Source organism: Mobula hypostoma, chromosome 9 (assembly GCF_963921235.1).
Source record: "Mobula hypostoma chromosome 9, sMobHyp1.1, whole genome shotgun sequence".
Classification (NCBI taxonomy): Eukaryota; Metazoa; Chordata; class Chondrichthyes; order Myliobatiformes; family Myliobatidae; genus Mobula; species Mobula hypostoma.
In genome coordinates this window covers 44,403,990-44,418,442 of record NC_086105.1, presented here as the reverse complement: position 1 = coordinate 44,418,442, position 14,453 = coordinate 44,403,990, and the positions used below count along the sequence as shown (strand labels likewise).

Below are 14,453 nucleotides of genomic sequence, written 5' to 3'. Positions count from 1 at the left end.
ATGGTAGTCAATTTGTTGGCTTGTTGCAAAAGTAACTGGACCTCAAAACAACTTGGCTGTTGGTTGTTTGGGATGTCATGAGCTAGAAGACTGATAAATATAGCTTGTTTTCTTTGCCAGTAATTAGCTGTCTGTGGCAACTAGATATCACTGGTTCACTTGGTCAAGTAATAAAATTGTAGGCATAGCCAAAAGTTAATTTGAAAATATTAAAAATAATAATCAAGTCATCAAATTTATTTATAAAGCACACTTAAAAACAACCCATTTGACCAAAGTGTTGTACAAACCATAACAGGTAGTTAAAATCACAAATACAAGAAACACAAATATAAACAACAAGGCACACAGCTTGTAGGCACAAAATAAACAACACATGAGCCTAGGCACAAGCCAAAAATCAGCCACATCAGGAAGATTGAAATGCTAGTGAATAAAAGTAAGTTTTGAGCCTGGACTTAAAAGAGTCAGTGGAGGGGTCAGATCTGATTGGGAGGGGAATGCTGTTCCACAGTCTAGGGACTACAACAGCAAAGGCGCGGTCACCCCTGAACTTAAATTTAAATTGTGGGAGAGCCAGGAGCCCCAAGTCACCGGACTTCAGGGACCCGGATGTAGAATAAGGAGTTAGAAGGTCTGCGATATAGGAGCAGGCCAGCCCATTTAGGGCTTTATAAACAAACAGGAGAACCTTAAAATCAATTCTAAACCGTACTGGTAGCCAGTGGAGAGAGCCAAGGATGGAAGAAATATGGTCCCTCTTCCAGGCACCTGTCAGGAGCCTGGCCGCAGCGTTCTGGACCAGGACAGGGACGACTGACTAATCCCAGTATATAGGGAGTTGGAGTAGTCCAAGCGGGAGGATATAAGGGCGTGGATGACTTTCGTGAGATCTTTGAAAGAGAGAAACGACTTGATTTTGGCAATAGAACGAAGCTGGGAAAAAAACTGGCTTTTACTACTGCATTAACTTTTTTCAAACTTAAAGGCGGAATCAAATATCACACCAAGGTTTTTGACATGGGGTTTGACAAAGGTGGACAGGTTACCAAGACTGTTGGTAATCACTTTGATGGAGTCAGGGGAGCCAAACAGGACAACTTCAGGCTTGCCTTCATTCAGCTGTAGGACGTTTTGTGCCATCCAACACTTTGTCCCCAAGGCAGTTCATGAGGCTGACTAGATTTGACTGGTCATTTCCTTTCAAGGGGAGATAAAGCTGTGTGTCGTCAGCATAACAATGGAAGGAAATGTCATGTTTTTGAATGATTTGACCAAGAGGTAGCATGTATATAGAGAAAAGAATAAGACCTAGGATGGAACCTCATGGGACCCTGCAGGAGAAACTAGAAACTAGCTGCAAAAGAGGAAAATTTGCCTATATTGAAGGAGAAGCTTCTAGTTTTGAGGTAGGATGTGAACCAATTCAAGGCAGTGCCACCAACCCTGCACTGGAGACGGTCTATTAAAATGGCATGATCCACAGTATCGAATGCTGCGCTGAGGTCAAGAATTAGGATGGCAGAGTCACCTGAGTCAGTAGAAAGGAGATCATTGTACACTCGGCAGGGCAGACTGTGTGCTATGATAAGCCTTAAAACCTTACTGAAATCTTTTCAAGATGTTGTTTTGGTGTAGGTAGGCAGCAATTGACTAAGAATAACCTTTTTGAGAACCTTTGACAGGAATAGAAGTTTAGAAATAGGTCTGTAGTTACTAGGTAAGGTAGGGTCTAAGTTGGGTTTTTTCAGGAGGGGCTGGACCACGGCGTGCTTGAAGCAGGTTGGAACAGTACCAGTGGCCAGGGAGCTGTTGAGCTGTTGATAATAGAGAGGATGTGTCAAAGACATCCTTCAGGAGGGCAGTGGGGACGATGTCAAGAGGACAGGTTGCAGGTTTCATGGTGGAAACCACCTTTGTAAGGGAGGGTAGCGTGATGGGTTGGAAACAGTCCAGTTTAGATGAACAGACCAGTGAGACAGTTAGGTCACGGGTTGGGGGGAGGGGGGGCGCGGAATGTTCATTCTAATGTCTTCGACTTTGCTAATGAAGAATTTTAAAACTACTTCGCACTTAACAGGGGACACATCTAAACTAATACAGGTTTCCCCCGCCATCCGAAGGTAGAGCGTTCTTATGAAACGGTTCGCTTTTTTGTAACAGTGAAAACGTTCTGAAAGCGAAAACGGTACTAATGTAGGTCTTTCGTAACAGTGAGGTTTCGTAAAGCGAACGTTCGAAAAGCGAGGGACACCTGTACCGGGCGCGAGACAAATGACAGAATTTATGGTACTGAATAATACCTTGGGATTATGAGAGTTGTTAGAAATTAGGTCAGAAAAGTATTTTGCTCTCGCAGCCTTAACTGCATCCTGATATTTGTGAAGATTGTATCTCAAAATTTCAAAGGAAATTTGAAGCTTATCACCCTTACACTTCAGTGCATCCTTTTCTGGAAGAAAAGCAATGTTCAAATTAATTTGTTCTTCTCAGTTTCCTGTTAAATTACTTATTGGTAACTGCTGCACAAAATCTTCTGTTACCATATAGTAGAGATTTAATAAGCAGTGAGTCATTCTTGTTCAATAAATAGTTTACACTTAACTATTCTTCCACTGAAGCTGCCAGTACAAGTACCAGACGTCCAGTAAGATGGCAGCGTGCTTGGACACAGTGGCCTCTGCAGGGCCAACCAAAGGTTTTTTTTTCTTAAATGCCTTTTTTTTTTACTATCACAAAATTCAGCTGAACATTAAGAATTTCAGGCTCTGCAGGTCCACCCCAGCAGCAAGTTGCTTGTTAGTGGAGGAGCTAGAAGGACTGGACTTGGTGTGGACCTTGTTACTACAGAAAGGCGTCGGGAATCAGTGCCTAAAGGCGGTGTGCAGTTTTACATTTACAGCGAGTGATTATCTTGGATGGTTTTTCTTGTGATTGCAAGACCCTGTTGGACATTGGTAATGTAGAATACTGCAAGTCCATTTCGCAGAGACCTGCGGCGGGGGAGCAGTGTGTTCTCCGTTGTGTGGACTAGGCCTCATCCATGATGTCGCCTGTTGCAGCCGACCAAGAGCGGAACTGCCATAGGTGTCCGTACTGGTTTGGGGGCTGGCCCCTCCCATCGGTGCCGCCCTTCAGTGTTCACTTGGTGGAAGACAAGCTGGACTACAAACCAGAGAAAATCAGCAGGTGCTGGGAGTAAACAGTCGACGTTTGGACTGAGACACTTCATCAGGGCTGGGAAAAAAGGTGCATTTGTCTGAACTGCTGCAGGCTTGTTCTTGCCGACAACATCCATGGACTGATTTTTGTGTGACTGTGTTTACAGTATTTTATGTGTGCCTTGTGCTGTGTATGACTGTGGGGACTGTTTTGCACCTTGGCACTGGAGGGACGCTGTTTCATTTAGTTGTATTCATGTGTGGTTGAATGACACTTGAACTTGAAATTCAAGATTGATTTGTCTCTTATTTATTGCTCCTGATTTACTAGGCTGTGTTACTATATTGGGGACTGTTCAAACTGGAAAATGATGGCAGATTTCCTTAGATGTTAGTAAACCCAATGTTTTTTTTTGAGACAGACTAGTGTTTTTAATGATGACTATTTATCATTCTAGCTCTTATGATTTTTGTTAATTAACCAGATTTTTAAAGTCCACGATTGTTGTGCTGGGGATTTGATCATTGTTTTAGCATTATGGATTGGTGATCCAACAGCATAAATGTCCTTGCCATACCTGCACTCAAATTATTTTAATGGTAACAGTTTAGTTATGTTTCCAATTTGGAGAAATGTTTTAAGTTTTTTTTGAGAGTACTTGATTTGAGGTGAAAGTGATTGCTCTGAGTAGTTACATTATAAGACAGAGGTTAGGAGGAAATGTAATCTTTTTAAATTTAAACAAAGGCTTTAATATTTGCTGCAATCCTAATTAATTGTGCTGCTTTTAAGTGATGTTTCATACTGTTATAGAATCTATTCTAGTCTGTAGCAAAATATTTTCTTCTGCAGTAACCTTTGAAGTTTGCTGTTACATCCTTGCTGAAGTGTGAATGGGGATTTATGATGTTGGATTCATTTGATTCTTGCATTCCAGTTATAAACTTGGAACCTTAAAGATTTTGTGGTTTAATGTCAAAAAAGTTACTTGTACGGATATCTTAATGAAATAGTTAATTGCTGAATGAATTGAGTTTAAAAGCAATGCTTATCATTGATGTAATTTTTGTTTATATTCAGGTAAATGTTTTCAAAGATCCAGTTATGGATCCAAATAAGCGATCCAAGAAAGGGCGTCTGTCTTTGCACTGCACTGTTTCAGGGGATTATGTTACACTCGAAGAGGGTAAAGGTGAACTAGAACAAAATGGGCCTGTAAGTGACTTTGTATCTTTGTTTTTCACTAAACAAAACAAACTTATTAGCCTTGGTATTGATTAAGAATAATTCCTTTGGATAGTAAAATTGCTGTTCACTTGCCTATTTCAACAAGATGAGGGTAGGAAACCAGGAAACTATAGATCAGCTGTCCCCTGTATCCAACTTCAATAAATCACGAGTTTATACTAAAGGATATTATTTTAATATTAGTTTTTAGTTGATCACTAACAGCTGGGATTTTTGAATATTTGGACATGCTATTGAGAGCTTCTTATTGTAAAGGGTAGGGAATATCTGTAGAGGTTACTATGACTTGCATAGATATTTAAATAGAATTCTTGCCAAGAGACTGTTAAAGTTGGACCATATAAAACTAAGATAAATTTGCTGAGCAGAAAGAAAGAATGGGAACTCAAACTTGCAGTTCTTGACTAATGGTGTTCTCAAAGAACCTGTGTTCAAGTTGCAAATATTTATAAATTACTTTAGATGAACATTTTCTGTTTTGCCCATGTTACTGTGTTCGGTTTCTGTGTTCTTAGTGGCCCCATTAATATATCACAGGAAACTGAGCCTGACTAGAATCGGGTTTAGGTTTAATATCACTGGCATATGTCGTGAAATTTGTTTTGTGACAGCAATACATTTCAAAACAGAATTTTAAAAGAAACTAAATTTCAATAAAAATCATACAGTTAAAAGAAAGCAAAAAAAAGGGTAGTCTTTACAGGCTAATTGTCCATTCACAAATCTGATGGCAGAGGGAGAAAAGCTGTTCCTGAAACATTGTGTGTCTTCAGGCTTCTATACCACCTCCCTGATGGTAGCAATGAGGAAAGAGACTCTAACTGCCTGCCAGCATTTATAACTCTGGATGCAGGGGAACAAGTGAAGTGATCTTCCACAGCTGAGGGAACTGGTGAAGTCTGCTCCATAGGACAAATAGATTTCAGGCAGTGTACTGCCAAGATACCACCTCTGGAACATGCTGACAGTTTTGGAGAACCTGTCATTTTCCTGAACTGTTTTTGAATGACACTGATTACCTAATTGTTACTGTCATTTAAATGTCGAAATACCAGAACTTCTGTTCAAAAGCTGAATTTGGAAATGAGGTGTATTTGCATATTTGGAGTTGTCTAGTTTGAGTGAGGGCAATTGGAGAGAACAAAAATCAGAAGAACGTGCTGGAATAGACGAGCATTTCTATTCTGGACTTTTCTGTCCTCTAACTGTCCTTGCTTATATAGTAACTAGATAACTGAAAGTAATTTCCATCTGGACAATTTTAGTGTCCATCCTAGCACTCTCTCCACACTTACCACCCTCCACCAAACTTAAAGCACGCCTATCTTCTCACTTCAGTTTGATTAAGGGTCACCTTACACAGAATACTGTCTGACTGATTCAGTATTTCCATTATTTCACTTTTTTCAGATTTATAAACACCTGGATTTTAATTTTCAATTTAAGTTATACACAATTTGTTGTCTGTCAGCAGTATCAAAGCATCACTGTTCTTGTAACTGCCCTACACAATCATGTAATCGCTGATATGATGTTGAGAAAGGCATCAGGTTTCAGGTATTTAGTCATTCACAAACTAACTCTCAGTTCCTAAATTTTAGTTGATCCATGCGTAGTGATTTGTTATTATCTAGATTGCTTGAATTGAACATGACTTTGTTCTCAATTTACAGGATCTACTACACACAGTTTTCAAGAATGGCATAGTTGTTAAGAGCTACACCTTTGATGAAGTGAGGGAAAATGCACAACTGAAGAAAAAAATGGGAAGCTCCCAAATCTGTGAATTCAAATAAATGTCTGCAGAATGATGTCCTATGTCTGCTGCAGATTCCGTGCACAGATGTGTGTATATATTCGGTTTTAATTTGCCTATTAAATCTAAACATTTATAATTATATGCTGTACCATGTAAACAGCAAATGATGATCAAGCGTACAGTGATCAGCCAGTATGGTTTGTATTTTTAACACTGTACACAGTATGAACAATTTATTGCTTTGAACAGCTGCTACTTGTGTTTTTAAATGTAAATTGTAAGGTAAATAGTGGTTACTAGGAATTATGAAAATATTACAAATGTTGGCCCATGTTTGTCATGCATTTGGACTGGATCTCCACCTTAAGTAGTAAAAAATTTGGCCGATGTTGGAAATAATTTAAAGAACTTTTTTAGTGTACATATATACCAAGCTTTTTTTATCTTCATGTTTTGTTTTTCCTTAAATGGGATTTCAGACACTGTTCCTGTTTTGGAATAAGGGCAACTTTGCAGAATAAAAAATAGGGTTGTGCCAAAGTACAACCGTTTGATATTGTGTTGAACAAAGCCTTTTTTGCACACACACGATTAGATTTTGAAAGGTTGGATAGTTAATGGTCCACTTATTTTTTAAACCTGTGTGTGCTGAAAATGCAGGCTTTTTAAGAGCAAACATGGAGGGTGTCCACTCTAATTAAAGTTGCTCTTTGCAACTGTCAGAACTAAATTAATGCAGAAGGTGTTTTTCTCTCTCTCTCTCTCTCTCTATCTCTCTCTCTCTCTCTCTCTCTATCTCTCTCTATCTCTCTCTATCTATCTCTCTATCTCTCTATCTCTCTCTCTATCTCTGTCTCCCTTCCCCCCCTCCCTCTCTCTCTCTTCCCCCCCCCCCTCTCTCTCTCTCTCTCTCTCTCTCTCTCTCTCTCTTCCCCCTCTCCCCCCTCCCTTGAATACACTGATTAATTTTGATTGGACTTTCATGCACTTGAGCTTATAACTTCTGAAATTGATATGAAGGTGACTTCCCTTGAACACTTTATTTCTTTTTAATTCAATTTACTTTTTGCTGAATCACTACTAGTTGTTTCTGAAGTAAGATAGGGATGGAAGATGAAAATTGGTATGTATTATATACATCCCCCCCCACCCCCCGTAGAAAGTTGGAGTAAACCCAATCTGTATTGGAATAAGAAATGGAAATGGTAATTAAATATTGTAAATCTATAGGAGTGAATGTAAATTCGATCGTGTCCCATTAGAGTTATCATTTCTGGAGATAATTTTGCGCACCAGTAGCGTGTAATATTTTTTTTCTGTATGATTGTTTGACGTCTCCAGTTTCAGATTATACTTGTTATATTTTATATTTTTTTACCACGGCAACAAATCTAAATATTAAATACAGCCTTGGACTATGCAGTTGGATTTTTTAAAAAATTTCTTACATGCACATACTGATTGCATTCATCTAAAACGTAATGGTTTAACAAGAAATTTAAGAATAAGTTGAAAATAAACACCTTTATAGGTGTAATTGATTCTCTTTGTTTCGTTCACCCATATAATCATGAAGTGGAAGTACAATTGTTATTAGTTGTATTTTTAAAAGAAGTGTAACCTTAAATAATTCATTGAACTGATTGGTGCTATTTCTGTGAAGTGTGGCTTCCTCTTGATATTAATTCCACACTGATGATAGTCTGTCAAGGAAAGAAACAGGAATAATGTTGTACAATTATTCAAAACTGAGATCAAACAGAACAGCAAGTAGAGGGAACAAAGTTACAAATGATTAGAACATTTTAAAATATTTGCTGTATGATTGTGTAGTATTAAACTCAACACCAAGGTGTTTTCATTTCATAACATTTCTGTTTTCAACCTACTTTACATTCTTTAAAATAAAAGGTTGTTCAACTTGCATTGAATAAAATGCCAATCTCACTTGACACAAAATTTATTTGTTATGTGAATGTTACATAGAACCCTGGCAAGGAACTTCTGTTGGGGGTTCAATCAATGCATAAACTTCTACAGCGTAAGAGCACAGTCTGGATGCAAAAAAAAAATCCATTGTGCTGTATACAGAAATTTTCTATCAGATGTTCATGAATGAACTGCAGTGTTAAGCTGGGGTTGAATGGTTGTGACAATTATAAATTCAAGTATCTAAGAATTGAAAAGCCTGAAAGGAGAGTTACCTGCAAATCAGTCATGTGTTACAGTGACCCATTGAGTAATGCATCAAGCAAACTAGCTTACTACAATGCAGAAAGTAACTGCTTGGCCCATCAAATCCATGCCAGCTCCTAGCAGAGCAATCCCATTATTCCTCAGCACTGCAATTTCTCTGTCTCCCATGCCCATCAATTGTCATTTGATTCCATAAACTACACCAAGGGGTAACTAAAGTGCTAGCTCAATTTTGAGATAGGAGAAAGCCAGGGCACCTCGCTCAAATTCGTGCAGTCAAGGAGAACAGACAAACTTCACAGCTGGCACCAGAGGTTAGGATCAAACCTGGATTGTGGGAGATGAATCAGCACTAATAGCCGCACCACTAATGCCACCCAATTTTGTATTTACTTTTCTTTAACCACTGCCCCCCCCCCCAATTTGGTCTTTCAAATGGGCCCAGTAGGCCTGAGTGTAGCGCCTTTGATTCAAGCCTTGTCATCATGTATTAGTTTATAACTTCTCACCTTTTAAATAAATTATTAAGACAATATTATTTTCAAGGAATATCTCTTGGCAGGGATGGTTTCTGAGTTAGAGCTGCTAATCCAATTTTCAATGTAGTTTGCACCTTTAAAACAGTTAATGTTGTCCTCTTTCCTAATGCCTGCAGAAATTTTGTAGGTATCTGAGACAGCCTTGTTTTCAGAATAACTAAATTTTATTGATACTGGTTTTGTCAATAAGTCTGAGCACTTACCCTTTTATAAATGTAATAAACTGGACTACAAAGCCATCTCTTATTTTGTATACAAATTTGAGGTGGTTAGCTATCCTAAATACCTCTTTTTAAATGAATTTTTTTCCTTGTGTATTGACTGATCAATGAACTTTAAATAATAAGGCTTTGTTTTACACAATGTATACTTTGTCAATTGGAAAATCTTACTGCATCTCTAATTTTGCATAATTGCTTACTTTTGCTGAACTTGATGCCATTTGCTGTTTCTCAATTTCTCCTATAAAATATATTTTTCCCATAAACCTGAAACCTATCTGAAATATTATTAATAAAATGTTTCTTTTGATCCCTTTTGTTGCTATCAGCAATGTGTTTTTGTAAAAAGATAAAATATCGAACATACCTTGATAAAGTGGAATTCGGCTTAAGTTTCTATACACTGTATTGCATTGTTCAGTAATTCCAAAAATAATTAAATATGCCCATCTCTGATTGGGTTTAATGGTCTGGATTCTGTGGTGAATAACAAAGATAACTTGTACAGAAAACAAACTAAATTAATGATAATGGACAAGTAATATCAAATCAACAGTAAAAAATTCAAACAAATTCTACAGGTTTGGGGCTATATAGAGTGAGGCAATATTTTCAGCAGCAAATGAATTACTTGGCAGTCATTATATTAGTATGATTATAATTCAATTACAGTTTATTGCACCACCTAAGCTTTCTGGTTTGTTTCAAACTTCAAAGTAAATTTATTATCAAAGTACTACCTTGAGATTCTTTTTCTGCAGGTATTTACAGGGGAAAAATACTGTACAATAGGAATTTTACAAAAAAAAGTTAACAGAGCAAGACTAATAAACAACCAAAGTGCAAAGGAGGACAAAACTAAATAAAAATAATACAGAGAACAAGAGTTGTGACAAGTCCTTGAAAATGAGTTTGTACGTCATAGAATCAGTTCAGAGCAATGAGATTATCCACACTGGTTCAGGAGCCTGATGTTCAAGGTAGTAACTTCCTGAACCTGCTTGTGATAGGCCTAAGGCTTCTGTATCTTATGCCCTATTGTAGTAATGAGAAGAGGGCAGACCTGGAGGGTGGGGTTTAGTAAATGATGCAAGATAGCATTTCAAGTCTTTGCATGTCTGCCACTGAAGCTTCTTCATGGCAAAAGTTGTAGAGGTATTCAGCAAATTAAATAGTAATTAATGGTTTTCCTTGTTTAGCATACACGTGGACTAAGTTGAAAGCAGTTTGCTGCATGAGAAAAGATCACTTGAAAGAAGTTCCTATGCAATTGCAGGAGAGGCAAAACATGTTCTTTTACTTCTTCCCAGGTGAAGCAGTAGTTTGCACTTCCAGTCTGGTGTACTACATTCATTGCTTATAATATGCATAGTCTCTGCACTGGAGAATTCAAATAGAAATTGGGTTATTGCAGAACACCTGAGTTCTGTCTCCAGGGTGACCCTGTTGCCTGTCACTTTAACTGTCCATTCCACTTCCACCTGTTTATGATCTCCTGCACTATTACAATTTGCTTTATGAAGAGCAGTTCATTTTGCACCTTGCTGGATTCAATAATCAAACAACTTAAGGTAACTTTTTTTAAAATGCCCAGCTCTTCTATAGGTAGTCCACTTGCAATATTGGTACAGTTTTTCTCATTATTAGCATTGACTTTGTGTATTTCCTACAGCATTGTAGTTCATACCTTTTATGTCCTGTTTTCTCTCACTGCTGCCATAGATTTATTTTCTTTTGTTCACAGTCTTTCTCTTTAACCAGCCTCATTAACCTGTCAACTGCGTGACTTCAACTCTTAACATCCCCAACTAGTTTTATACTTTTCCAGTTTTAATGATTTGTCTTCAACCTGAAATGTTAATTCCATTTCTCATTCCAAACTTGCTGCCTGACATGCAGTATTTGCCGCAGTTTGGCCTGAGGACATTTCAATAGATAATGCCCTTAACTGAATAAAGGCCAGCAGTGTTACATTCTGTTTTGCCATTCTTAATTGAACATCTTAAAGAACACTCCCTTGGAAAATGTTAAGTTTACCCTTTCATTTATAATAATTGGGACTTGGGGAAAATGGATGCTACTGGAGTGAAATACATGTTAGTAGGGAAGTGGTGTTAGGTAAATTGAAGGGATTGAAGGCAGATAAATCCCCAGGGCCAGATGGTCTGCATCCCAGAGTGCTTAAGGAAGTGGCCCAAGAAATAGTGGATGCATTAGTGATAATTTTTCAAAACTCGTTAGATTCTGGACTAGTTCCTGAGGATTGGAGGGTGGCTAATGTAACCCCACTTTTTAAAAAAGGAGGGAGAGAGAAACCGGGGAATTATAGGCCGGTTAGCCTAACGTCGGTGGTGGGGAAACTGCTGGAGTCAGTTATCAAGGATGTGATAACAGCACATTTGGAAAGCGGTGAAATGATCGGACAAAGTCAGCATGGATTTGTGAAAGGAAAATCATGTCTGACGAATCTCATAGAATTTTTTGAGGATGTAACTAGTAGAGTGGATAGGGGAGAACCAGTGGATGTGGTATATTTGGATTTTCAAAAGGCTTTTGACAAGGTCCCACATAGGAGATTAGTGTGCAAACTTAAAGCACACGGTATTGGGGGTAAGGTATTGGTGTGGGTGGAGAATTGGTTAGCAGACAGGAAGCAAAGAGTGGGAATAAACGGGACCTTTTCAGAATGGCAGGCGGTGACTAGTGGGGTACCGCAAGGCTCAGTGCTGGGACCCCAGTTGTTTACAATATATATTAATGACTTGGATGAGGGAATTAAATGCAGCATCTCCAAGTTTGCGGATGACACGAAGCTGGGTGGCAGTGTTAGCAGTGAGGAGGATGCTAAGAGGATGCAGGGTGACTTGGATAGGTTGGGTGAGTGGGCAAACTCATGGCAGATGCAATTTAATGTGGATAAATGTGAAGTTATCCACTTTGGTGGCAAAAATAGGAAAACAGATTATTATCTGAATGGTGGCCGATTAGGAAAAGGGGAGGTGCAACGAGACCTGGGTGTCATTATACACCAGTCATTGAAAGTGGGCATGCAGGTACAGCAGGCGGTGAAAAAGGCGAACGGTATGCTGGCATTTATAGCGAGAGGATTCGAGTACAGGAGCAGGGAGGTACTACTGCAGTTGTACAAGGCCTTGGTGAGACCACACCTGGAGTATTGTGTGCAGTTTTGGTCCCCTAATCTGAGGAAAGACATCTTTGCCATAGAGGGAGTACAAAGAAGGTTCACCAGATTGATTCCTGGGATGGCAGGTCTTTCATATGAAGAAAGACTGGATGAACTGGGCTTGTACTCGTTGGAATTTAGAAGATTGAGGGGGGATCTGATTGAAACGTATAAGATCCTAAAGGGATTGGACAGGCTAGATGCAGGAAGATTGTTCCCGATGTTGGGGAGGTCTAGAACGAGGGGTCACAGTTTGAGGATAGAGGGGAAGCCTTTTAGGACCGAGGTTAGGAAAAACTTCTTCACACAGAGAGTGGTGAATCTGTGGAATTCTCTGCCACAGCAAACTGTTGAGGCCAGTTCATTAGCTATGTTTAAAAGGAAGTTAGATATGGCCCTTGTGGCTACAGGGGTCAGGGGGTATGGAGGGAAGGCTGGGTTCTGAGTTGGATGATCAGCCATGATCATAATAAATGGCGGTGCAGGCTCGAAGGGCCGAATGGCCTACTCCTGCACCTATTTTCTATGTTTCTATGTTTCTATGGTTGGAATTTAGAAGATTGGGGGGGATCTGATTGAAACGTATAAAATCCTAAAGAGATTGGACAGGCTAGATGCAGGAAGATTGTTCCTGATGTTGGGGAAGTCCAGAACAAGGGGCCACAGTTTGAGGATAAAGGGGAAGCCTTTTAGGACCGAGATTAGGAAAAACTTCTTCACACAGAGAGTGGTGAATCTGTGGAATTCTCTGCCACAGGAAACAGTTGAGGCCAGTTCATTGGCTATATGTAAGAGGGAGTTAGATATGGCCCTTGTGGCTACGGGGATCAGGGGGTATGGAGGGAAGGCTGGGGCGGGGTTCTGAGTTGGATGATCAGCCATGATCATAATAAATGGCGGCGCAGGCTCAAAGGGCCGAATGGCCTACTCCTGCACCTATTTTCTATGTTTCTATTTGCATCAAATTGCAAGAGCCAATTGTTCTCCAGACATTATTAGATATTTCCTTCAACCTCAAATGCTAGTGGTAATTTTTTTTTAAATGGGTGAATTATTTCCATTTTGCTACTGGCTCCACAATATTGGACAGCAACTTCATTCAGATGTTAAAAAGCCCCATAGAAGAACTGGCCAGTTTACTGGGAAAGCAATTACAATTCTTGTGTGTACACCCATTAAACAATTGGGAACATATGCACAGTAAATTCTTGTCTCTATAAAGCTGTCAAATAGGTTTTATAGTCACAAAAGAAACCCCCTTTGGAAATAGTGTCTGTATGGAAATGCTGCTATATTTCCAAATGTAAAATTAAAATATTAACAAAGAAGTTCCTAAGGTGTTTACCCTTTGATTCTGCTTGAATCAAAAATCTAAAATATATGTCTGTGTCTCTATTTTAAAATTAGCCCTTAATTAAGAGATAGTCCAGTATCACATTAACGCCTATAATTTCTGGACACTGAAGTGTAGAAAACTAAACTGCCTTCCAGTTTGCTTTGAACTTGTGGATAACAATTACATGAAGATGTAATCAGAGGCAAAGAAAAATAAAAACAAGGAATCCTATAATTGGGTAGTTGTTATTCTCAGGATGTACAACTCATCCGGTAATATTTGTCAATATATTGAGTTTGCTTATTGTCAAAATGTTTGACCTTTGACTTCATTTCTTCCCCTCCCACGCTTTCTCTCAAGAGTTGGTCAGAAGCCAAAGTTGTCCAATCACAAACAAGAGAAAATCTGTAGATGCTGGAAATGGAAGCTATAGACAGAAAATGCTGGTGGAACTCAGCAGGTCAGGTAGCATCTATGGGAAAGAGTATCATAGACATTTTGGGCCAAGACCCTTCATCAGGACTGGAGAAAAAAAGATGGGTCAGAGTTAGAAGGTGGGGGAGGGGATAAGAAACACAAGGTGATAGGTGAAATGGTGCGGGTGGGGTGTTGAGGGTGAGGTAGAGAGCTGGTAAGTTACAGACGTCAAAGTTGCTGGTGAAAGCAGCAGGCCAGGCAGCATCTCTAGGAAGAGGTACAGTCAACGTTTCAGGCCGAGACCCTTCATCAGGACTAACTGAAGGAAGAGTTAGTAAGAGATTTGAAAGTGGGAGGGGGAGGGGGGGATCCAAAATGATAGGAGAAGACA

At 39.1% G+C, this 14,453-nt stretch overlaps 1 protein-coding gene across 1 annotated transcript in view; it reads left to right on the top strand.

Annotated features, from left to right (window-relative positions):
* Positions 1–9,435, top strand: part of nampt1 (nicotinamide phosphoribosyltransferase 1) — a 47,519-nt gene extending 38,084 nt beyond the window's left edge. Inside the window, exons 10-11 of the mRNA XM_063058191.1 lie at positions 4,243–4,377; positions 6,084–9,435. Coding sequence (XP_062914261.1) covers positions 4,243–4,377; positions 6,084–6,206 — 258 coding nt within the window. The 3' untranslated portion in view covers positions 6,207–9,435. The remainder of the gene's footprint in view (positions 1–4,242; positions 4,378–6,083) is intronic.
* The last annotated feature ends 5,018 nt before the right edge of the window (positions 9,436–14,453 follow it).